This window comes from Odocoileus virginianus, chromosome 2, assembly GCF_023699985.2.
Source record: "Odocoileus virginianus isolate 20LAN1187 ecotype Illinois chromosome 2, Ovbor_1.2, whole genome shotgun sequence".
NCBI lineage: Eukaryota > Metazoa > Chordata > Mammalia > Artiodactyla > Cervidae > Odocoileus > Odocoileus virginianus.
Window position 1 is genome coordinate 97,930,753 of NC_069675.1, and position 23,431 is coordinate 97,954,183.

General features: G+C 49.0%; 1 protein-coding gene across 7 annotated transcripts in view; it reads right to left on the bottom strand.

The window, feature by feature from the left end:
- AK8 (adenylate kinase 8) overlaps window positions 1-23,431 on the bottom strand; it is a 133,706-nt gene that overhangs the window by 29,196 nt on the left and 81,079 nt on the right. The window contains exon 12 of one of the 7 annotated variants that reach the window (XM_020910983.2): window positions 7,125-7,284. The exons of the other annotated variants lie outside the window; for them this stretch is intronic. Within the exon in view, the coding sequence (XP_020766642.1) occupies window positions 7,236-7,284 (49 nt within the window). The 3' untranslated portion in view covers window positions 7,125-7,235. Of the gene's footprint in view, window positions 1-7,124; window positions 7,285-23,431 lie in introns of those variants that run through there. 7 annotated transcript variants of the gene reach the window in all.

The window sequence follows — 23,431 nt, forward strand, 5'->3', positions numbered from 1 at the left end:
TGCTTTAGCTCCACCAGTAGAATTCAGAGCTCTTGGGCACTCTGGTAGCACCCATCGAAAATAAAAACTACAACCCAGCAATTCCACTTCCAGGATTTTAATCTGTAGAGATAGTTCCATGAGTATACAGAGCCATACTACAGGACATCAACTATAGTTGTGTCTGCAAAGTGAAAGAAGGAACACAGTCTAAATGGTCTTCAATAGTTGCTCAGTCGCTCATTTGTGTCCAACTCTTTGCAACCCTTTGGACTATAGCCTGCCAGGCTCCTCTGTGCATGGGATTTTTCAGGCAGGAATCCTGGAGTGGGTTGCCATTTCCTCCTCCAGGGGATCTCTCCAACCCAGGGGTCAGACCCATGTTTCCTGTATCTCCTGCATTGTAGGTGGATTCTTCACCCAATGCGCCATCAGGGAAGCCTGCTCCTCAATATGAATCTGGTCAAATTAATTACAGTCTAGTTTCAGGCTAGAATACTACATGGCTATTAAAAAGAATGAGGCTGAGCTAATGCACTAAACAGAAATATCTCCAGATACACTGTCAAGAAAAGGGAGAAATTAAACAGTGTGCGTTTAATCTATACAAAAAGTGTGTCTTCATCTACATAAAATAAATGCATGTATTTATATCTCCTTATTGATGCAGAGGTATTTTCTGGACGAATAACCTAGGAATTATAAAGAGTAGTTGCTCCTAGGGAAGGATGAGAAGAAAACAGTATTTCTCCCATTTTTTATTATGACATATTTTGATACATAAAAATAAATTTATGAAACATATAATCATTCAGGCCACAGCTACTTATGGAGCACTTACTACATGCCAGGTATCATTATTTCAGGAGCTTGAGGTAAATTGGTGGATAAGACAAAGAAGCTTTTACTAGAAGAATTTCTATTCTGGTGGATACATTCATCTAAGAAATGCATCCCCCCAGTACTGATACATACTGGATGCTCCTAACCAATCCCATCCCTCTGTCTACACACACCGCCCTCCCCCGGGAAAACCACTATCAGATTTTTTTTAAATGTGTATGAGCACTTAAACTACACACTGCTTATATATAGTATCATGTCATCTGCATATAGTGACAGTTTTACCTCTTCTCCTCTAAGTTGGATATATTTTTATTTCTTTTTCTTGTCTGATTGCTATGGCTAGGACTTTTAGTACTATGTTGAATAGAAGTGGAGAGTGAGCATCCTTGTTTCAGATTTTAGTGGGAAGGCTTTTGCTTTTTCATGTTAAGTATTATATCAGTTGTGGGTTTGTCATAAATAGCTTTTATTATGTTGAGATATGTTCTCTCTGGGCTTCCCTGGCAGCTCAGCTGGTAAAGAATCTGCCTGCAATGCAGGAGACCCCAGTTTGATTCCTGGGTCAGGAAGATCCCCCGGAGAAGGGATGAGCTGCCCACTCCAGTATGCTTGGGCTCCCCTGGTGGGTCAGACAGTAAAGAATCCATCCACAATGTGGGAGACCTGAGTTCGATCCCTGGGTTGGGAAGATCCCCAGGTGGAGGGCGTGGAGACCCACTCCAGTACTCTTCCCTGAAGAATCCTCATGGACAGAGGAGCCTGGCGGGCTATAGTCTGTAGGGTTGCAGAGTTGGACATGACTAAGCGCAGCATAGCATGCTCCCTCTACACTTTGGCAAGAGTTTCTATTATGAATGGATGCTGAATTTTATCAAATGCTTTTTCTGTACTACTGCGATGATCATGTAGTTCTTTTCTTTTGTTGACATGGTGCATCATGTTGATCGCGTATGTTGAACCATCCTTGTGACCCTGTGCTGGGCTTAGTCACTCAGTTGTGTCTGACTCTTTGCAAACCCATGGTGTAGCCTGCCAGGCTCCTCTGTCCATGGGGATTCCCCAGGCAAGAATACTGGAGTGGCTTGCCATTCCCTCCTCCAGGGGATCTTCCCAGCCCAGCAATAGAATCAGGGTCTCCTGCACGGCAATGGATTCTTTACTATCTGAGCCACCAGGGAAGAATACTGGATTGTGACCTGGGACGAACCCAATTGGTGCAGTGTATCTCATTACTTGGTTTTGCCTGTTTGGTTGTCATGCTGTGTGTGTTCTAAAACAACTTGCTTTTCTACTGGCCAAAACAAACACATAAAGATGTGGGGGGGGGGGGGGGCGGTGGGTACTTTCTGGTGGTCCAGTGGCTAAGACTCTGCACTCCCAATGCAGGGGGCCGAAGTTAGATCCCCCGTGCCTCAAGTAAAAGTCTGCATGCCGAAAGTAAAGATCCTGAGTGCCACAAATAAAATCCGGTGCAGCCAAAGAGAAAGATACATGTATGTGTATATATACCATTGTATGGATGTGAGAGCTGGACTGTGAAGAAAGCTGAGCACCGAAGAATTGATGCTTTTGAACTGTGGTGTTGGAGAAGACTCTTGAGAGTGCCTAGGACTGCAAGGAGATCCAACCAGTCCATCCTAAAGGAGATCAGTCCTGGGTGTTCATTGGAAGGATTGATGCTGAAGCTGAAACTCCAATACTTTGGCTACCTCATGCAAAGAGTTGACTCATTGGGAAAGACCCTGATGCTGGGAGGGATTGGGGGCAGGAGGAGAAGGGGGCGACAGAGGATGAGATGGTTGGATGGCATCACCGACTTGATGGACATGAGTTTGGGTAAACTCCGGGAGTTGGTGACAGACAGGGAGGCCTGGAGTGCTGCAATTCATGGGGTCACAAAGAGTCGGATATGACTGAGCGACCGAACTGAACTGATAAACCATTGTAGCTGCAGTTGTTCGTTAAAAATCACAAATAACTTAAATGTCTGCCAACAGAGGGTATGTAAAGGCATGCTAACACACCTGGACCGTGTAATAGTTCGCAGTGTAATACTATGCAAATGTTTAATGAGTTATAACTTTATACAAGGATAGAGAATGATGTTCTCAATATTTTATTAAGCACCAAATCAAGTTACAAAAGGACAGACATGTGATCTTATTTTTTGTTAAAAAACAAATTCATTGGAAAGCAGTCTGGGTTCCAGTGCCAGGCACACGACTTGAGTGGTTCCCTGCCTGGTTCGATCATCTGTTTATCAAAGGGGGAGCATGGTACTGCCTCTGCCCTCACAGAGGAGAAAAGGACAAGAAGGTGAGTGGAGAGGTGAGTGGGAGTGGAACTTGCTTCGGCAAGTTTCCCAGGAGACAACACTAACTACTCAAAGCACAGTGCTCGGGGGGGCGGGGTGGGAGCTGACGAAGGTGCTAGAAAGCAGGACTGTCCTGGGGCCGGGGGTGGGGGGGGGGGGGAGGCGCGGCGCTGTTGGGCAGAGCAAGGGGCACCAGCCGCTACCCACCCCTGCCACTGCCTGCCTAGTGACCTTGAGCCCCAGCCTCCCCGGGCCCATTCGCAGGGGGTAAAATGAGAGAGATTTGAGCTGCTGATCCTTAAGAATGCTTCAAAGTCTGAAATTCTCTGCTGACATGCGCCAGCTGCAGGGTTGACTGAGTGCTGAATCCCAAACCTCTGGGGGGGATGCTGGGGGCCTGCAGCCCAAAGGAACCCTCTCCTGGGACACTCCCAAGGGCAGGGCCCCCAGTCTTGTGTGCAGGAGGCCCTCAGTAAATGTGAGTGGAACGAACAAATGATGGAATGAGTGAAGTCAGTGTGCAAGGAAGTACATAACCGAAGGGCTCGAGCGTGGTTTTAAAGGAAGGGTTTTCGAAAATGGTTCTGCAAGGTGACAGTGAGCTTGCCTCTATCACAGCCAAGCGCTGGGAAGAAAATTCAGCAGACGGGGGCTCCTGCCTCTCATTTTTCATAAAGTGGAACCTTTCTGCCGCTGCCACTTGCCACTCCTGCTAGGTAATCAGATCGCTGTTAATTAATAAAGCTGTCAGGTGAGTCATCCTGTCTGGTCATTAGTATCCTTCCAGAAAGCCAATCCTGCCATCACCACCCCATCCGCCCCTCGGCTTGCAGCTCAATTAACTTAATGCTATGCAAATGAGAGGCTCTTCTCATCATTAGCTTCTAGCCCGCGAATGTTAATCGCATAATTGGGCCTTCAACAGGGTAATTAGACACGATTTTGTCCATTAGTCTTACAAGGCTAATTATCATTGAGAGGAGAAGGGGGGATGATCCCAGAGCACCGCGCGAAGAGGGGCCTCTGGTTCAAGCCACTGCAGATGGACCCTCCACCGGCTCCGGGGCAGCCGGGGCAGCCGCACTCCAGGCCGTCCCAACCCCGCATCCCACTGCACCCAGGGCCGGGGAAGACTGCATCGAGATGGGGGAGAAAAGAATACACATGGCGCCTGAAAGCCAAACAGGACGGCCGCCAGCCTGGGGCCAGGAGGCCAGCTAGGTCCCAGCTTGGTCACACAGTGGGACTGCAGGCAAGGGGCTGAGTCTCTCGGCCCCAGTCCCTCTCTCTGTGAGATCTGGGGGCGCCGCTAGATGGTCTCCAGGGGCCTCCTTGGTGTGACTGCTGTGAATTTGGATCTTGGGATGAGAAGGAGAGCTGAGACCCTGGAGGGGTGGCGGGTGGGGAGGAAGCGATGGAGAACCTGGCCAGGGAGCAGGAGGGGCTGCAGGGAGAAGGCTCTGGGCTCCTTGAGCACAGCCTTGGCAGTAACCAGGGCAGACGCGAAGATGACTCTGAGATGCCCCCTAGGAGTCTGTCCTAGCTCGCTCACGCTGCCGCAGTGAAGAGCCCAGGAGGGGCCTTCCCTGGTGGTCCAGTGGCTGAAGCTCCCGAGCTCCCAACACAGTGGGCAAGGGTTTGATCCCTGGCCAGGGAACTAGATCCCACATGCCACAACTAAAGAGCCTGTATGCTACAACTCAGACCTGGAGCAGCCAAATAAATAAATAAGTATTTTTTAAGAGTGCCCTGGGGACTGCTACAGGCTGAGTGTCCCCTCCCAAATTCCTGCATTGGAGCCTTGACCTCAGAATGCAACTACATTTGGAAACAAGGCCTTTAAAGAAGCGATGAGGCTAAATGAAGCTGTTGAGGGTAAGCCCGAATCCGTCTGAAGGGAGTCCTGAAGAAGAGGAAATCTGGACACACAAGGACACGCATGTACACGGAGGAGAGACCACGGGAAGAGGCAGCACAAGGGCGGCACCTGCAAGCCAAGGAGAGAGGCCCTGGCAGCAGCCAGCGCCGTGACCTTGGACCTCCAGCCTCAGAGCCACGGGGAAGTGAATTTCCACTGTTTAAGCCACGAGGTCAGTGGTATCTGCTTCAGCAGCCCTGGGGCCACGAGGTCAGTGGTATCTGCTTCAGCAGCCCTGGGAACCCATGCAGATACCTGAGAGGCATCTCCTCTTGCCGTGTCCCAAACGGAACCAGGGGGCCCCTCCCCCAGACCGGCCCCTCCCGCATCCCTGGCCGGGAGATGGCCCCCAAAACGCAGAGGTGTCCCTGACGGCTCTCTTTCTCATGCCTGACGTCCAGTCTGATGGTGTATCGACTGTGTCTGTTTTAACTTCAGAATGCAGTTGTCAGAGGGCTTCCCTGGTGGGGAAGTGGTTAAGAAATTCACTTTGCAATGCAAGGGGCACTGGTTCAACCCCTGGTCTGGGAAGATTCCACGTGCCGGGGGGCAACGAAGCCTGAGGACCATGACTACTGGGCCCGTGGACCATGGAGTCTGTGCTTGGCAGCAAGGGGAGCCGTTGCAGGGGGAAGCCTGTGCACCGCAATGAAGAGTCGACCCCGCTCGCTGCGGCTAGAGAAAGCCCTCAGACAACAGCTGAGACCCAGTGCAACCAAAAAAAAAAATAAACAAATAAATAATGCGGTCAGAGCCCAAGCACTTCTCGCCACCTGCATGGCCAGCAGGGTCTCTCACCTGAATGACGCCAACTGCACCCACCTGGCCTCCCTGCTGCTGCCCTGGTCCTCTGGCCTATAGTCCATCCTCCACCCAGGAGCCTGATTAGTCCTTTTTAAACGTCAGTTAGGTCCCATCACTCGACGGCTCAACGCCCTCTTCCAGTAGCTCCCACCTGGCCCGGGAAAAGCCCCTAGTCCTCCAGGAACCCATCTCCCTCCGGCTCGCCACCTCCCAGTCTGTTGCAGCTCCACTGGCAACAACGGCCTCCATGATGCCCCCAAACTTGCCAACCACATCCTGCCCCAGGGCCTTTGCACCTGCTGCTCCCCCAGCCTGGACCGCTCGTCCCCAGATCCTCCCAGGATTTGTTGAAGCCTCTGCTCCCGTGCACCCTGATCAGAAAGGCCAGCCCCGACCACCTTCCAAGCAATGTGCCACACACAGCACATCTGTGGGTTGTACATAGCCCTCCTCACCCCACGTGACAGCAAGTGATTTAGGTTTTGTTTCCTCTTGTGTCCCCAGAGGTCGTGCAGTACCTGCCTGTAATAGATGCTCTGTAAATATTTGGTGCTTGTGTGAACAAAGTCAGCCCCAGCTTGCGCAGGAGGAAACTGGAGCTCAGAGATAGTAAAGACCGTCTCAGTCTCACACAGCCTGTACGGGGCCAAGCCAGGATTCCAGAGCCTCTTGCTTAATCGCTGTCCTGTCACCAGGACAATGTGTAATGTGTCATGAAGGTGCAGAGCAAGAAGAAGCGTCAGGGATGGCTTCCTGGAGGAAGGGGAGTTTGAGCTAAGCCTTGCGGAAATGATAAGATTTGGACAAAACCCCAAGGTGCTCTGAAAGAAGACACATCCAGAGCAAACACTGGGTGTTTAGGAAGCAGGAAGTGGGCAGATGGCTCAGGTGTAGAGGGCAAGAAGAGGGGGTGGGTGGAAAGAGGGAAGACCCCCTCTCTGGGTCCCCACCCCACCTACTCTTCTGTGGCGGGAGTTCCAAGCCTGGCGGGTCTTCCCAGTGCATGCAGTCCTCCCCTAGGATCTAGAACCTACGCTTCATGAGACGGAGGCCTGGAGAGAAAGGAAGAACTCTGCCCAAGAGCCACACGGGGGTTCCAACCCACAAGCCCCCGCAGGGGGGTGGCGGGGCCGGGAATCGTCAGACACTCCAGTGCCAGCAAGGAGGCCATGCTTTATAATCTCAGAGGAAGTAGAGCTGAACTTCCATTTGGGGGAAACTTTCTTAAAAGTTTTATTATTATTATGAAATAATCTCTGTGATATTTAGGGAGGAGAGCTGCATGCTTTTAGACCTCTGCCACTTGAGTCTGGCAGAGGCCCAAGTTTTTAAAGCACACGCGGGGTTCACCAGTTCAGCTCTTGATGTATGCCTCTAAGGAAGACAGAAAATTGAAGCACACGGCAACGTCTCCCAAAGTCTCCTATGGGTAAAGAAAGCAAATATGATTTCTCCAAGTCATCTCAACATCCGCCCTCCTGCTTTCTCTGGGAAATGAATTTAAGTTAACGGTGGAGCGTTACGCCTGCCAAAAATGGGGGCGTCTTCATCAGAGCTGGACTCAAATGCCAACTACCCTGGGCTCTGTGCCGCTAAAGGTCACCCGTCACTCTCCACCGAGACTGGAAGATTGCTTCGGATCTCTGACAGCAGCGGAGGTGGGTTTATCTCCCACGATGTCTCGGCCCCCACTGGCTTAGGCCCAACGGTTAAAACCTGCCAGATAAAGCCCGCTGGGCCCCTAATAAGAGCTTAGAATCCACAGGGGAAAGAGAAATTGAGACATGCTTTGCCAGTGAAGACTAGCCAGGCTTGCTGGGGGGAAGGGGAGAGCTGGGAAGGAGGGGAGATTTTCTGACTGTGAAGGTTATCGGACATTAAGATAGCAAATTGAGAAAAGTTGTCACTTTCTCCCCAAATGACACATTTACATGGAATGCCGTGCTCCAAGTAGAGGGTGGCAAACTGTCTTAGGCCTCTTGGAGACAGCAGGGGAGTGGGAGAGGCAGGACCGGGTGCTCTCAGAAAGTCCTCAGGAAAACATTTTAAATGGTTAATAAACACACTGTTTCTATAGCAAAGGCTTCCCTGGTGATTCAGTGGTAGAGTCCGCTTGCCAATGCAGGAGACGTAGGTTCGATCCCGGGCCTGGGAAGATCCCACATGCTGAGACGCAAGGAGACCTGTGCACCACACCTGTCGAGCCTGGGCTCTACCTCGGGAGCCCTGCTACTGAGCCCACGGGCCTTAGAGCCCGAGCTGTGCGAGAGAGGCCGTGGCGGTGAGAAGCACCCCGCAACTAGAGAGAAGCCCACATGCAACGAAGACCCAGCACAGCCACAAATACAGTCAACAAACGATCTTAAAAATACCCCACTGTGGAACATGGAAACTTACACTGCCGTGTGTAAAGCAGAGAGCCAACGGGAATTTGCTGTCTGGCCCATGAAACTCAAACAGGAGCTCTGCATCATCCTGGAGAGGTGGGGCGGGGAGGAGATGGGAGGGAGGTTCAAACGGCAGGGGACAGAGGTCACCCTCATGGCTCAGCTGGTATAGAATCCGCCTGCAGTGCGGGAGACCCGGGTTGGATCCCTGGGCTAGGAAGGTCCCATGGGGAAGGGAAAGGCTACCCACTGCAGCGTTCTGGCCTGCAGAATTCCATGCACTGTATAGTCCAAGGGGTCACAAAGAGTCGGACACGACTGAGCAACTTTTCATTTCGTATGGCTGATTCATATTGAGGTTTGACAGAAAACAACAAAATTCTGTAAAGCAATTATCCTTAATAAAAAAAATAAATTAGTTTTAAAAAATACACTACAGTGAGATGTTTACTGTCAGTATTTAACAAAGTTGCTAACCAAGAAAATACTGTGCATGACCTAAATGGGAAGGAAATTCAAAAAAAGAGGAGCTCTATGTACACGACTGGCTGATTCACTTTGCTGGACGGTAGTGCCTTATACAACACTGAAAAGCAACTATACTCCAACAAAAGTCAATTTTTTTAAAGAGAAAGAAAACCCTGGAAATCTCTTGTTATGCATGTGCGCCATCCCTTCATAAAGACTAAACCCCCAGGCCCTCCATCACCCAGCACAGGCCGCATCTCGTGGCTCCTGGCTGGCTGGCTGCCCCCCAGCACACCACGCAAAGCGCCTTCCACCCACGCTGCCCACTGGGGACAACAGAGCCAAGCCTGTGGTGGCCTGGGCTTGCTCTCGCTCCTTCCGGAATTCACCGTGTTTGTATCCCCTGAAAGACCCTGGAAGCTGCGGTAAAAAGTTCAAAGGTGATGCACCTTTCTGATGTCGCTGCTTCAGAAGCAATCGCTCCTGTGCGCCCCAAGACAGACAGCGGATCTTTGTCACACGCTGCCGTAAACTAAGTTTTAACCCTTGGAAGAGAAGGTGGTGCCGACCTTCCACATTTGCTCAGAACCATCCCCACCAGACTTTTTCTTACACAAACACTGGAAATAAGTGGTGAAATGTCAACAGTCCCTAGGCGGGAAAATAATGGGAGAATTTCCCTTTATCTTCTTGTGGTTCTTATTGATGGAAGGATTAAAATGCTCCAGCTCCAGGGACCGTTGACTTCCTTGGTAGCTCAGATGGTAAAGTGTCCGCCTACAATGTGGGAGACCTGGCTTCGATCCCTGGGTCAGGAAGATCCCCTGGAGAAGGAAATGGCAACCCACTCCAGTACTCTTGCCTGGAAAATCCCAAGGACGGAAGAGTGTGGTGGGCTATAGCCCATGGGGTCACAAAGAGTCGGACACAACTGAGCGACTTCACTTTCACTTTCCAGGGACCGTGGCTGGGGCTAGGGGCCCCGTCACCACCACTGACCGCAATTTTGAGCTTAAGGCCCAGGGTACCCCTTCCTTCCTAGCTCCAGGCCTGGTGGGTGAGCCAGCGGCCGCCTCTCTGAACCACATCCTGCCTCCCCTCTGACCTCCCAAGCGGCTGCCAAATTCCCATCACCAGCTAGTATTTCTTCTTGCTGTAGCGAAGTGCATCGGAGCCAGGATGGCTGGGATGCACTGTTGCTGTGTGCCAAGTGGCTGTAACAAGGGCAGTGGAAACCAAGCTGGCGGCCCAGGAAGATGGCCTACGTCTCCGGGGAGTGGATAGGACAAGGCAGTTTACTTGAACGGTTCGTCCAAGCACACAATGGCAGAGCTTTCAGAAGTGCTGGAGGGAGGAAGGGGTGGCCGGGACGGACGGTCCTTGGGTTGGGCTTTCACCTCTTTAATATGCTGTCTCCAAATGTATGCCTCAACCGTCAAAGGGGAAAAACACAGAACGAGGACAGGCAGGTGTGATACAGCCCTCTGCAACTGCTGTCTCACCAGGTTTTGAAGTCAGGGCTCATAACCCTGAGTTCTCCTTCCTGGGCTGTCTGCCAAGCCTCACTCTGATAGCTCCACTTCCGGGGCTCCCACACTCCATCCGGGGACAGCCCCCAGGCCCCAGAGCCTCCGAAATTATTTAAATGAGCCAATCCACCAAGAGAACTGCAAACCCGAGCTCACTGCCCTCCTGCCAGGCAGAAGCTGCATTGCACAGCTCAGCCGTAGTCACCCTGTCCCCAGGGTGCAGCCCCTGACACGGCCCTGCAAGGCACCGACCTCTCCTTTGGAAGCGCAAGTCACAGAGCTCTGCCTCCCATCTCGCTGAGTGTCATCGCGTTGTGTCCTACCATCAAAAGACTCCTTAGGGAAATCCTTAGCGATCCAATGGTTAGGATTTGGCGCTTTCACTGCCAGAGCCTGAGTTCGATTCCTAGTCAGGGAACTGAGATCCCACGCGCTGTGCAGTGCCGCAAAAAAAAAAAACAAAAAAAAACCCTTTAACTCTTACAGAACAACACGCCCCGCTCCCGATCCGCAAGGCTGTGACAGCATTCAGATCTGCCCACCTGTCTTTCTCTGTGGCTTCTCCAGCAACAAGTGTGGGCTGGTCCCTGTGTGTCCGCGTGGTCATCTTCTGCCCCACAACTCACCAGGTAAAAAGGACAGTATCTTCCCCCCATCCAGAGGGGACTGTGTGCGGAGCAGCTGACAGGCCAGCCCGGGGCCACAGCTACCCGGTGAGGAACTGGTCTGAGCTCGCTTGTCGAAGGCTCTGATCTCCGTGCACAAGCCTGGAGCTCCCAGCATCCTAGGAGTGAGAGGGGCTCCCACACCAGGAGCCCCTCGACCGAGCACCAGGCTCTGGGCAGAGGGCTTCCGCATCACCGCCTCCCACTCTGCCTTGCATCCTCCATGCCCGGGCCCCTGGTCCTCATTGAGGAAACTGGGGCGCAGAGAGGTGAATCTCTGCCGCAGGAAACTCAGCTTTTGACTTCTGCTCTGCTGACAACACCATCTTGGATGGACGGAGCATCTTCTAACTCTCACGTCCCACCCGTGCTCGCTTTCCCAGCAAACACGTACATGAGTCTCGCAAAGGGCGAGGTCAGAAGGGCTGGGTTATCATCTCATTTGACAGATGCCAAGGCCTAGAAGGGTTATGCAGCGTCTGCAGAAGGCTTACCAGTGGGCTGTAGAGTGAGACCGTCAGAAACACATCCAACTATCGGGATGCTCCGGGGGCAGGAAGGATGGGCGCAAAAGAGACAGTGGACGAGTGTTCTAAGAAAAGAGAAGACCCGGAAGAGACGGGACCTGGAGCTGACCCCACTCCCAACCCCGTGACTTGCACGCTCTTTCACCCTGGACCCCAGACAGGTTATTGAGACAACGCCTACTTCCTCCTAAGCTGTTCACTCTGACTCTGAAGCCCTCTAACCTGAGTGGACATCTGCATAGAGGGTCCCATGGACACCACTGCTCGGGCGACGGGGTCAGAGTGGCTGGAACACGTCGGAAATGGCAAAGCTGTTCTCCGAGGGTCTCGCGATGTGGTCCTGCAAACACAGTGTCACAGGACCAGGCTACTGGGTCACAGTCGCCCCGGCTGTGGACGTGCGAACAGCGACTCTGCTGTCAGGAGGGGCCTTTCAGCTCACCGAAATTTAAGAGAGAACGTTCTGCCAAAAACAAAAGGCACCAGCGGAGCGCTCGGTGGATGATATGTATTCCAGCCCATGTCTGGCAAACTCTCAGATGGCAGCCGCGAGGCACGGTCAGGCGGGTTCTATTAGCTCAATTAATGAGGAGTAAGATAAGGCTAACATCCTGCTCGTCGGGCGGCTCGGCGCAGAGCTGGAGTAATGGAGTTATTAACCTCAGTCAGCCACTGAATTGTGCGGCTGATTCCAACTCCATTTCCTAGTTCAGGCCTCTATTAATGGGCTGTTTATTATCCTTAATCCACATAAGGATCAGTGGCAGAAATATGAGAGCTTCCTGGAAGGACCAAGTGATAATAAGACGAGGAGAGAGAGGCGAGAAATCCTCTCCATCTCATATTTTAATTTTTCTCTGGGCCAACTGCTGTTCTCTTAAGGGACGAGAGCGTCCTCCTCACTCTGGAACACGTCGGAAACGGCAAAGCCATTCTCCGAGGGTCTCGTTGTGTGGTCCTGCAAAACACAAGGTCGCAGGCCACTAAAAAATAATTAGCTTTTTAAATCAGACAGAGAGCTCTGGCATATTAACGATATACCAGTTCAGCTTTTAGTTTCATAATGTACCACATTATACCATTATCTAACATAGTGGAACCTGAGCGATCAGACCAGCATTCGGCAGAGGGATTTGTCAACATGGTTAAATGCCCTGATGACAATTTCCCAGTTTGCCTGGCTCCACAGGACCCTTCCGGACAAAAAGGGGGCTTTGTTTTTGTCTCTTTCGGGGTCCCTCTCTCATCTCAAGTGCTGGGTGAAGAAGGAGCTACTTTCCTCAATTCCAACCAACAGGAGTCTTCAAATTCTTCCCATAGGTAAGAAAAGCAAGCAGGTTGAGACTTTAGAGTAAAAATATTAATATTTTGAATAGAAATGAGTTATCTGTGCCAACCTACAATGAATAGATACAGCAATCACTCTCTGAGGATCATCCCTCAACGTGTAACAGTATTTGCCATTGTAGCCTCTTTCTATGAAACTGGAATTCAAAATCATATGGGTGGGACTTCCCTGGTGGTCCAGGGGCTAAGGCCTTGTGCTCCTGCTGCACAGGACCCGGGTTCGATACCTAGTAAGGGAACTAAAGATCCCACATACCGAAACTAAAAGATCCCACATGCTGCAACAGAAATCATACATGCCACAGCTAAGACTCGACACTGCCAAATAAATAAAGCAATATTTAAAAACAAGGCTAAATCACGTGAGTAACTGACCTGATAAATGTTTTTCATGATTTTTAACATGTAGGCACATCAGCGGCACGCATGTTTGGGGCATCCCGTGAGTGTGTAATTTATCATATGAGAACAGGAGAGAAAACTAGATCCCACACTTTGAATCGTGGCTTCCCAGGCGGCTCAGCAGTAAAGAAACTGCCTGCTGGTGTAAGAGATGCAGGTTCCACCCCTGGGTCGGGAAGGTCCTCTAGAGGAGGAATCAGCAACCCACTCCAGGATTCTTGCCTGGACAGGTCTATGAACAGAGGAGCCTGCAGGCTACAGTCTATGGGCTGCAAAGGGTCGGACACAGCTGAGTGACTGAGCACACACGCCTGCCCACTTTGAATGAGTCTGTCCTCCCAAGAGGAGCTGTGGGCAGGGTGTTCAGAGCCCACTGTGTCCACGGCACTTGCCAGTTAAAAGGTACACACACACACACACACACAGCAGTGGGCCTGTCCTGTTCAAAGAGTAGAGGTTATTGCTCCATTTGACAGATAGGACAACTGAGGTTAAATGCAGTTTTTTCGAGCGAGCTAGCCAGTGAACAGGGATAGACACTCATCACCTTGCAGAACAGGAACAATGCAGCCATTTAGAGCAAAGATCTGGGGTCAAGGAGGGTCTCCTCCAGGCGGCCTGGGGCAAAGGCCCCAGCTTCTCTGAGCCCACATGCCTTATACTGAACCAGGCTACTTTATGGGGCTATTGAATGGACTAAAGGAGATGCAAGGCGGGCACACAATTGGCACTCAGTAGACCCCAGGCATCACTAGCATTATTCCTGTTGTCAGGGCAATGAAGAGGGTTGAAGATGAGGGGCGGGACCGGGAAGGGATACAGAGCAGAGGCAGGAAGTGGAGGCAGATGGGGGGCGAGGCGGGGAGGGCGGAGAGAGAAAGCCATTCTCGGCAGCCAGCCGGGCAGCGGCCTGATCAGAACGTTCCGGGCTGCCTCCCACCACCAGGTGGAGGCTTGTTTCAAGGCCGCAGGAAATCTGAAAGCTTCCAGCCCCACTTGTCCGAGAAGTGCGCCGGGCAGGCGGCACTTGGGTGGGTGGGTGGGGGGTGGTCCCAGCCCCTCCGGGTCGGGGGGATTTGTGCCCACGGGTCTGGGTGCCCTGGGCAGTTCTGCCTTCCGGTTCCCTGGGGGAAAGGGCTGTGTTTTTAGCAAAAGACAACAAGACGCCCAGCACCGACTGGGAGCCACATGCAATGCGAAGAGACTTGTCACTGCCTCCCCAGGGACAATCAAAGCCCTCTGGGCGCCTCTAGATATGGGACACACAACTGTCTCGTTTAAGAAATAATAATAAACAAGAAATTAAAACCCACCACGCTTGTGAAGGAACTTACAGAGCAGTTGCCAGCTTGCACAAAACAACCCAGGACACAAGAAGCTCATCAAAAACGCTGTCCTTGGGTGATTTCTCCCTCGCCCCCAGAGTTAGTCCAGCGGAACACAGAAAGAGCAAAATATTACAGAAAACAGCACTAGTAAAGTCGTGAACTTAATGGGCAAGGACTCAGCGCGGGCCCCCCTCCTTTCACCCTTTCTGGGAGTTTCTGAGAGTTGCAGCGACAGCCCTGACCCAGGCCTTGCCGCTGGCCCTGCGCTGTGCAGCCTGTGGGGACCAGGAGGCTCAGGGCAGGGCCCACACCATCCTCTGCTCAGCATCAGAGGGGGGGGATGCAAAAAAAAAGAGCCCGTCTGTCTGACACACTGCAAGCTTTCCAACATCAATCAGAAGCCTGTACTCCCTTCCACAGTAAACATTAATTTTGAAAAGAAACACAAGGCTACAAACTTGCAGCATGAAGTGAATTATTTTATAGTTAGGCAAGGGCAGATTTCCAGACATGGTCTTGGACACTTCTTTGTTTCCTTATTTTTCTCTTCTTTTTTCTTTCTTCCGTTTTTTTTACTATTATTATTACATTTTAACAAACTTTATAGCCCATTTTATTTGTTCTCAAATAACTTTTTCTCCTTCTTTTTGACACATCAATGACTTGGTTTGTTTCCCTCATGGTGAGATGTTGGAACCAAGAGATTGATACTGCTCAGTGAGATATGATTTAGTATTATGTGCTGTGGGTTTATGAAGCAGGAGTCAAACAAAGCATTGCATTTGAACACTATCCATTTATTAGCTCTATGGAGAGATTTATATTTGACAAGGAGACAATAACTTTGCTTCCTGATACGCCGAAGGGGTCTATTTCTGTGTCCAATGCACAGAGTAGCTTGCCCTTCCCCAATAACTCTATTTACTACTATGAATACATTTTAATAATCAAATTGATATATATGTAAATTTATTTTAATCTAATTTCATTGAATCCTCCTAAAAAAAAAAAAGAGCCTCTGTAGATTGTTTTCATATCTGAGTTATAGATTTCTGTGTCGTATTCCCAGATTGATTTTCAGGCTATAATTCTGTCAAGATTTCCTCCCGGCGTCAAAAACAGCAACACCACAGCTAGAGTGCTTTATAATTGGCATCACAACGGAACCAGAATTACAGCCTCGATATTCATCCCAGAGCTGGCTGGGTTCATCTTAGAATATTTCTCGCTTCCTTAGCCTCTTCCTGGGCTTGAAGGTTTATGGCGAAAATTACTTTCTAAATTAATCACAAAAATGCTGCATCGAAAGCTAAGGCGGAGGTGGTGGATTAGACAGGGATAAGAAAGGAGGGGGAGGAAATACACCCTCGATGAAGGGAGAGGAGTACAGAACGATGATTAAACAGAGGCAGGCGATTAAATCCAGGCTGTAAACAAACACCTTTTTCTTTTCCCCCTCTGCTTGTCCTCTGCCTTAGGGTCAAATAAATTAAACTGGCATTATTTACTACATAAAGAGAAACTGATTTTTATTTTGTGGTGAATGGAGAAGTACTTCTTTGCAAGCTTGCCCTGAATCAAAGAGGTTCTTGCATCACCCTCCCTGTGTGCTTTTAATAAACACCAGGCCTGTCCCCTGTGGGTTGTGCAGCCCTGGCCTGGCACAAGGGCTGGTAGATAAAACACTTGTTTTTTCCCCTCGGGGTTCAGAAAAATGAGCACTAGGCTCTCTCCCTACGTCTTGTCAATGACCCGCCCCCAGCCTTCTTCTAAGTGACTGTCTGCATTTTTCCTGATGCCTTTCATCTTCAGGTCGATGGTGAGCCTACTCAGAAACTAACTACCGACACTGAAGTCTGCTCCATCTCCAGAAAACAGAGGGTGGAAACTTGGCCTTGTAGCCCTGTGGTCCCCGGAGACTGCCAGGGAAAAGACAGGATGCTCAGGCTGCCGGCTGGGTCCCAGCTGCTCCAGAACTAACCAGACCTTTCAGCCTTCCAGGAGGGAGCTCTCCAGACCCAGCGCTGAGGACATGATTAAGACAGGGCTGAGGAGAGACTCCAACCGGGGGACGGAAGAATGCCCCTCACGAAGAGGTCCACCCCTGACGCCCAGGGTCCGTGAATGTGCTGCTTTACCTGGAGCAGCGGCTCCGCGCTGAGGTTACACTAAGGACCTTGAGAGGTCAGATGATCTGGGTGGACCCGCTCCAATGACAGGAGTCGGAGAACTGTTCCCAGCTCTGGTCAGAGGGTGATGGGAGCACAGAAGAAGGTCAGGTGTGGCAACGATGCTGTCTCTGAACAAACAGGAAGGGGGAGGTGATCCCAGGGTGGCAGGCAATTTTGAGAGGCTGAACAGGGGAGGGAACGGACTCTTCCTAGCGCCTCCAGAGAGGCGTGCAGCCCGTCTCACGTAGTGACGTCAGCCTTACAGAATGGTAAGACATGGGTACTGTTCAAGCCGCTAAGTTGGCGGTGGTGATTGTTCAGTCACTCCGTGTCCGACTCTGCGACCCCATGGGCTGCAGCATGCCCGCCTGCCCTGTCCTTCACCACCTCCCAGGGCTTGCTCATACTCATGTCCACTGAGTCGGTGATGCCATCCAACGGTCGCGTTTGTGGTTGCTTATGCCAACAGTCATAGAAAGCTAATTTTCTGTTTTCTAGAACCAACTCATGCTCCTCTTAGACAAACAGCAGACCTACACAGAGACAAGTGATTTGCAAAATATACCCACCTTGGGACTCAGGTATAGACACAGTCCGAAAAGTTTAAAGAGAGAAATAGAGAATACCCTTTGGAAGAAAAATTACTCCAGGAAACAGCAGCACACTTTAGATAAAGCCTATCAAGGACCTCCCTGGTGGCGCAGTGGTAGACTGCCTGCTAACGCGGGAGACACAGGTTTAACCCCCGCTCCGGGAAGATTCCACACGCTGAGGAGCAGTTAAGCCCGGGTGCCACAGCTACCGAGCCTGTGCTCTGGAGCCGGCAGCTGCAAGCGCTGAGCCTGCACGCCGCGAGCCCGCGCTCCGCGGCAAGAGAGGCTGCCACAGCCCGGGCACCGCGGCAAAGCGCAGCCCCCGCTCGCCACAGTTAGAGAGAGCCCTCACGGGAGCAGCAAAGAACCAGCGCCACCAAAAATACAAACAGACACACGAAACGTTAGGAAAAAAGCCTTACCAATGCTCAAAATAATTTAGAGAGAACAGACTCTATGACAGGAGAAATCAAAGAAAAGAGGATGAGATAAAATTTAAAAGGAGGTATTCTAACGCATGTATACGGCATCTAGAAGAATGGTACTGAAGAATTCATTTACAGGACAGCAGTGGAGAAACAGCCATAGAGGACAGATTTATGGACTGGGGAGAGGGGAGGAGAGGGTGAGATATGTGGAGAGAGTAACAGGGAAACTTACATCACCATATAGAAAATAGATAGTCAACAGGAATTTGCTGTCTGGCTCAGGAAACTCAAAGAGGGGCTCCTGCATCAACCTAGAGGGGTGGGGTGGGGAGGGAGATGGAGGGAGGCTCAGAAGGGAGGGGATAGATGAATACCAATGGCTGATTCACGTTGAGGTTTGACAAAAAACAACAAAATTCTGTAAAACAATTATCCTTCAATAAAAAATAAAATTTTAAAAAAGAGAACATATTTAAAAGGAGAAGAAAGGGTCCAGTGGTCTAGACTGGGTACTTTCAGTGCTGTGGCCCAGGTTCGATCCCTGACCCAGGAACTAAGATCCCTCAGGCTGTGTGGTTCAGCCAAAACAAAAAAAAAAAGTAAAAAAAAAAAAAAAGTAAAAAAAAAAAAAAAGTAAGAGGGGCGGGAAATCAGGGAAATGTATAAGAATTATAGAAGTGAAAAAAGAAGAAACAAGAAATAATACTGATATTTATTTAAATAAACTTATTGTGAAGGATGGATTTTAAAAATAATACAGAAAGAAAAAGGAAAAGATAAAGCTACTAGAAAGAAATACTAATTATGGAAGACAGATGATGAATGTCCAACATACATTTAATCGGTCTTGCTTCCCCCATGGCTCTGTGGTAAAAAATCTGCCTGCAATGCAGGAGCCACAGGAGATTTGAGTTCGATCCCTGGGTGGGGAAGATCCCCTGGAGGAGGGCATGGCAACCCACCCCAGTATTTTTGCCTGGAGAATCCCATGGACAGAGGAGCCTGGTGGGCTGCAGTCCATGGGGTTGCAAAGAGTTAGACACAACTAAAGCAACTTAGCACACCAAATGAATGAACCACAAAAATATTAATACATGTACTAGAAGGAAATTCTCCTGAAATACTGGAAATGGAAAGGATTCATAATATTCCAGAGAAAAGTAATAAAGAGAACCAGAACTGACACATGGTCTGGTGAATATAAATGAATTGAGAGAGAGAGAGAGCATCCAGACATAAGAATATTACCTTAAATGTAAAAAAACTCAGATGTTCCTGCAACCCCACAGGTGTCAGAGCGCAGTATAGAAATGATGCAGGATGCTGAGGGGTAAGAAATGTGATGGGAGAATTCTTCACTTTGTTAGCTGTTTACAAGCAAAGTTAAACAGAAAGACCATCTCAAATGTTCAAGAATTTAGGAAGTTAAGCATGTACAAACCCTTGTTGAAAGTGACTCAAAGACTTAATCCATTCAAATGGACAATGAATCAAAATGGATGAATGGAGAGGCTGAACAATGTGAATAGCTGGTATTGAAATTTGAATCCAGTTGAAGAGAGAATGAAAACTTCTCAAATACAGTAAGAACAGCTAAAAAGAGGATGCAATTGTTATATTTCTAGAAAGAAAAGCTTAGTGATCTTAAAAGTAATAATCTGTGTACAACAGACTGAGATCACATGTGTCTGTTCCTCCCTCCCAACCGTCCCCGCGGCCCCCGTGGCCCTCGAGGCCCCCGAGGCCCCCCGCGGCCCCCCAACAAAAACGGAGGTGGGGAGGGGAATAAGGAAGTGGTATGTACAGGAGCATTTTCTCCTTCATCTTTCATATGACAGAGTCAGAATAGTCTGTTTCATTTCAGAACTGACAAATTGAGAAATACAAGTTTAATCAAGCCGTCTTGACAAGACTAGTAGAGCTAGAAACAGATTATCTTCTAAACCAACTGGGGGGAGGGGCGGAGAGGAGAGAAACCAACAAAAGCAATAATAAAATAAAAGGAAAACACAGACCATTAAAAACAGATGGAAAACAAAGGAAACCACGATGAAGCATAAAATAAAGTGATAAAAAGCAAAAATATAGTGGGATAAATTCAGCCATTCAAGGAAAAAGAAAGCAGGTTGAATAAAACATATTAAACCCAATTTCATTCTGTCCCACACAACAACCTAAAATAAAGGAAGCAAAGTAATTGATGGTAAGAGACATGCAAATGCAATGAAGCAAACAGGGGTTGAGTTGTGGATAAACATGGCACGTTGAACCATGCACCACACTCTATTTCCTCCAAAACCCCACAGAAAACTGACAGGAAAGGGATTCTGAAACCCTAAGCAGCAAAGACAGGGAGAATTGAGGGAGGGAAGGCAACTTAAAGCATTTTGGGGGGAATTCCCTGGCAGTTCAGTGGTTAAGATTCTGCTTTTCCACTTCAGGGGACCCAGGTTCAGTCCTTGGTTGGGGAACTAAGATCCTGCAGGCTACAAAGCACGGCCAAAATAATTAAATTTTTTAAGTTTGTTTTTTTTTTTTTTTTTTCGAGGCTTGGAAGAGCTGGATCAGTGGCAAGAAACTGCAGAGACCTCAAAAAGGCAAACCTCAAGTCACAGCAGGAAAAGCTGAGAACAAACTCAGTCCCTATCGGCAAATCCTAAAAGGCTCAGGCACAGGTACTGAAATGGATCCATGCTGATACACATATTAGCAGACGTAATATGGGTCTGAATGTTCCACACAGCTGGACGGGGGGCTGGAAAATGGGCTCTTTTACTTCAGACGCCAGTGTGCCCCAGTGAACGCCGATGTGGTGCTGCCCAGGAGAAAACAGACAGTCCGTGCTGGAGGAGACGAGCGATGGCCCTGTCCCAGTCACTTTCATCAGCGTGACGCTGCGCGGTGAACACGCGGCTGACATGAGCCTTTACGGACTAAACAACACCACGCCAAAACACGTACGGCAAAAGCTGCGGGAAACGCAAAATCAAATTATTAACAAGCCTGCTCCAAGGAACGGTTACTGCTGAAGTTTTAAAACCCATTCCAGCCATAGGCAAAGAACGAAAACCTATGAAATGACCACATCATTGATCCCATAAGCCTGATAAAGGACAAAACACATGGAAAAAATTCAGACCCATATTACATATACTTATTAATATAAAAAAATCTAAAGAAAAGCATAGCCAATACTGTACAATAGTATATTAGCTTCCCACTGCTGCCATAACTAATTACCACAGATATAGCTTCTTTAGAAAGTTCAAATCTATCATCCCACAGTTCTGTAGGTCAGAAGTCTGGTACAGGTCCAACTGTAGCACAATCAAGGTCACCAGGATGACCGACCTACTTTAAAGCCAACTGTTCAGTTACCTTAATTACATTGGCAAAGTTCCTTCTGCCACGTGACCTAATATTCACAGGAAAGACATGGTGGGGAAGAGGGTCTGTAGGCCATGGAGAATCAAAACTGTCTGCACAAGCCTATACTGAAAGAATAACACACCATGAGATAGTCATTCTAGGGATGAAAGGCTGACTTACTATCAGAAAACCTACTAAAATGCTTTATCATATTCATACGTCAAAAAGAGAAGGAAAAACATCTGTCTTAGAAGATGCCAAAAAAAAACCTTTGAATGAAATTCAACATCAACTTCGGACATTTTAAACTCTAAACACTATACTTTTAAAAATGTATTTATTCTGCATTTATTTTTGCTGTACTGTGTGAGGCATGTGGGATCTTAGTTCCCCGACCAGGGATCAAACCCATGCCCACTGCGATGGAAGTGAGGATTCTCAACCACTGGACCACCAGGGAAGCCCCAGAACTACACCTCTTTAACTTTACAAAAACTCTACATCTCTTGAGTGACAGTAGTGCCTTTGTGGTAGAATTCAGGACAATCCTCCAGGTCAGGGGCAAAAAACACACTTGTCTCCCATGAGCCAGTTCTGGAAGTACATTCAACGCAGTTAGGCAAAAGAGTAAAATGAAAAATATAAATACTGGAAAGGAAAAGGACAAAAAAGAGAAATATTTGTGATGACATGATCATCCACCCTGAAAAGCCCAACAGAATCAACTGAAGACCTACCAGAAGCAGTCAGAGGTTTCCAGGAAACAAGCTGGGACATAAAAGTAAGTAAGAAAAATCGGTACCATTCTCAGAATCCTGAGAAATCCAGTTAGAAAATAAAAAGGATGCAAATATCTTATTATCACAATATCAACAAGAACAACAGGTAATACAATACCCAGAAATACACTTAAAATGGAAAGCAAGGGCCCCAATAAAGTGCTGATTGTCTCACGAAGGGGCAAGGAGAGAACAGGGCCACAGACTGCAACGGACCAAGCCATAAACCTAATGCGATTCCAGTTAAAACGTAAACAGCAGTGTTCATTTGGAATACTAAATATGTGAGGCGGACACTAAAGAAGAGCAATAAGGGACTTCCCTGGTGGTCCGGAGGTTAAGACTCCCTATAGGGGACTGGGTTTGATCCCTGGTCAGAGAACTGCATCCCACATGCTAAAGATTCCATGTGCTGCAACTAAGACTCGGTAGGGCCAAAGAAATAAAGAAAATAGTCTTTAAAAAGAGAGTACTGAAAGGGCCTTATCCTTAATTGGCCATTTTGAAATATATGACAAACCTAAAGTATGGTTAGCATGGCATGGTTCTATACCATGCTAAGCCGCTTCAGGCGCATCTGACTCTGGACTGACTCTGTGACCCTCTGACTGTAGCCCACCAGGCTCCTCTCTCCATGGTATTCTCCAGGCAAGAATACTGGAGTGGGTTGCCATGCCTTTTTGCTGCAGAAGTAGACTTGTGGGGAACAACAGAAAGTTTAGAAGTACAGCCAAGTATACTGAGAGACGGTATCTACAAGCAGACAGTGGTCAGACCACATATAAATACATACCCCCAGACCAACAGGTGGCCAACTCTCTTGATAAAAACAGCAAATTCTGACAGCCTCTGTTTTCTTCATGTGGGTGGTCTTTGTTTATTTCCACAACATCTACCGTTGTGGGGTGCTCTCAAGTTCAAATTAGTGGAGGAAGGACAGAATATTCAACAATATTTGACATCGTTTTGAAAGACATGGTTAATGGTTGGGGAAAAAGGAGGCTGGTACAGCAAACCTACATCAAAGTAAACGCCAGGGACTTCCCCAGTAGTCCAGTGGTTAGGAATCTGCCTGCCAGTGCAGAGGTTCCATCCCTGGTCCAGGAAGATTCCACCTGCCTCGGGGCAATGAGCCCAAGACGCAACTACTGAGCCCGAGTGCTCTGGACCCTGTGCTCCCCAACAAGAGAGCAGCCCCTGCTTGCTGCAACTGGAGAAAGCCTGCCTGCAGCAACAATACTGGCCAAAAATAAAGAAAATAACTTGTTAAAAATTTTACATAAATAAATATCAGATGCATCAAAGATCCAAATGAAAAAGGGAAATTGTGAAAACAGTAGGCGGAAACCATGGATTGCTCTGCACCACAGTCCCACCGGGCAGGCGAGATACTCGTCTGATACTTGTCGTCATGACAAGGCTGATACCTGTCATCACTCACAGACAGACATGCAGGTCCAGTAAGGTGAGCGGCAGAGCCGGGATGCGAACCCGGCTCGCAGGGGAAACAGGATGGGTGGTGGGATGGGGGTGGCCAGGCACACGCCCTCTCAGGACCGTGGGCAGGCTCCAGGCAA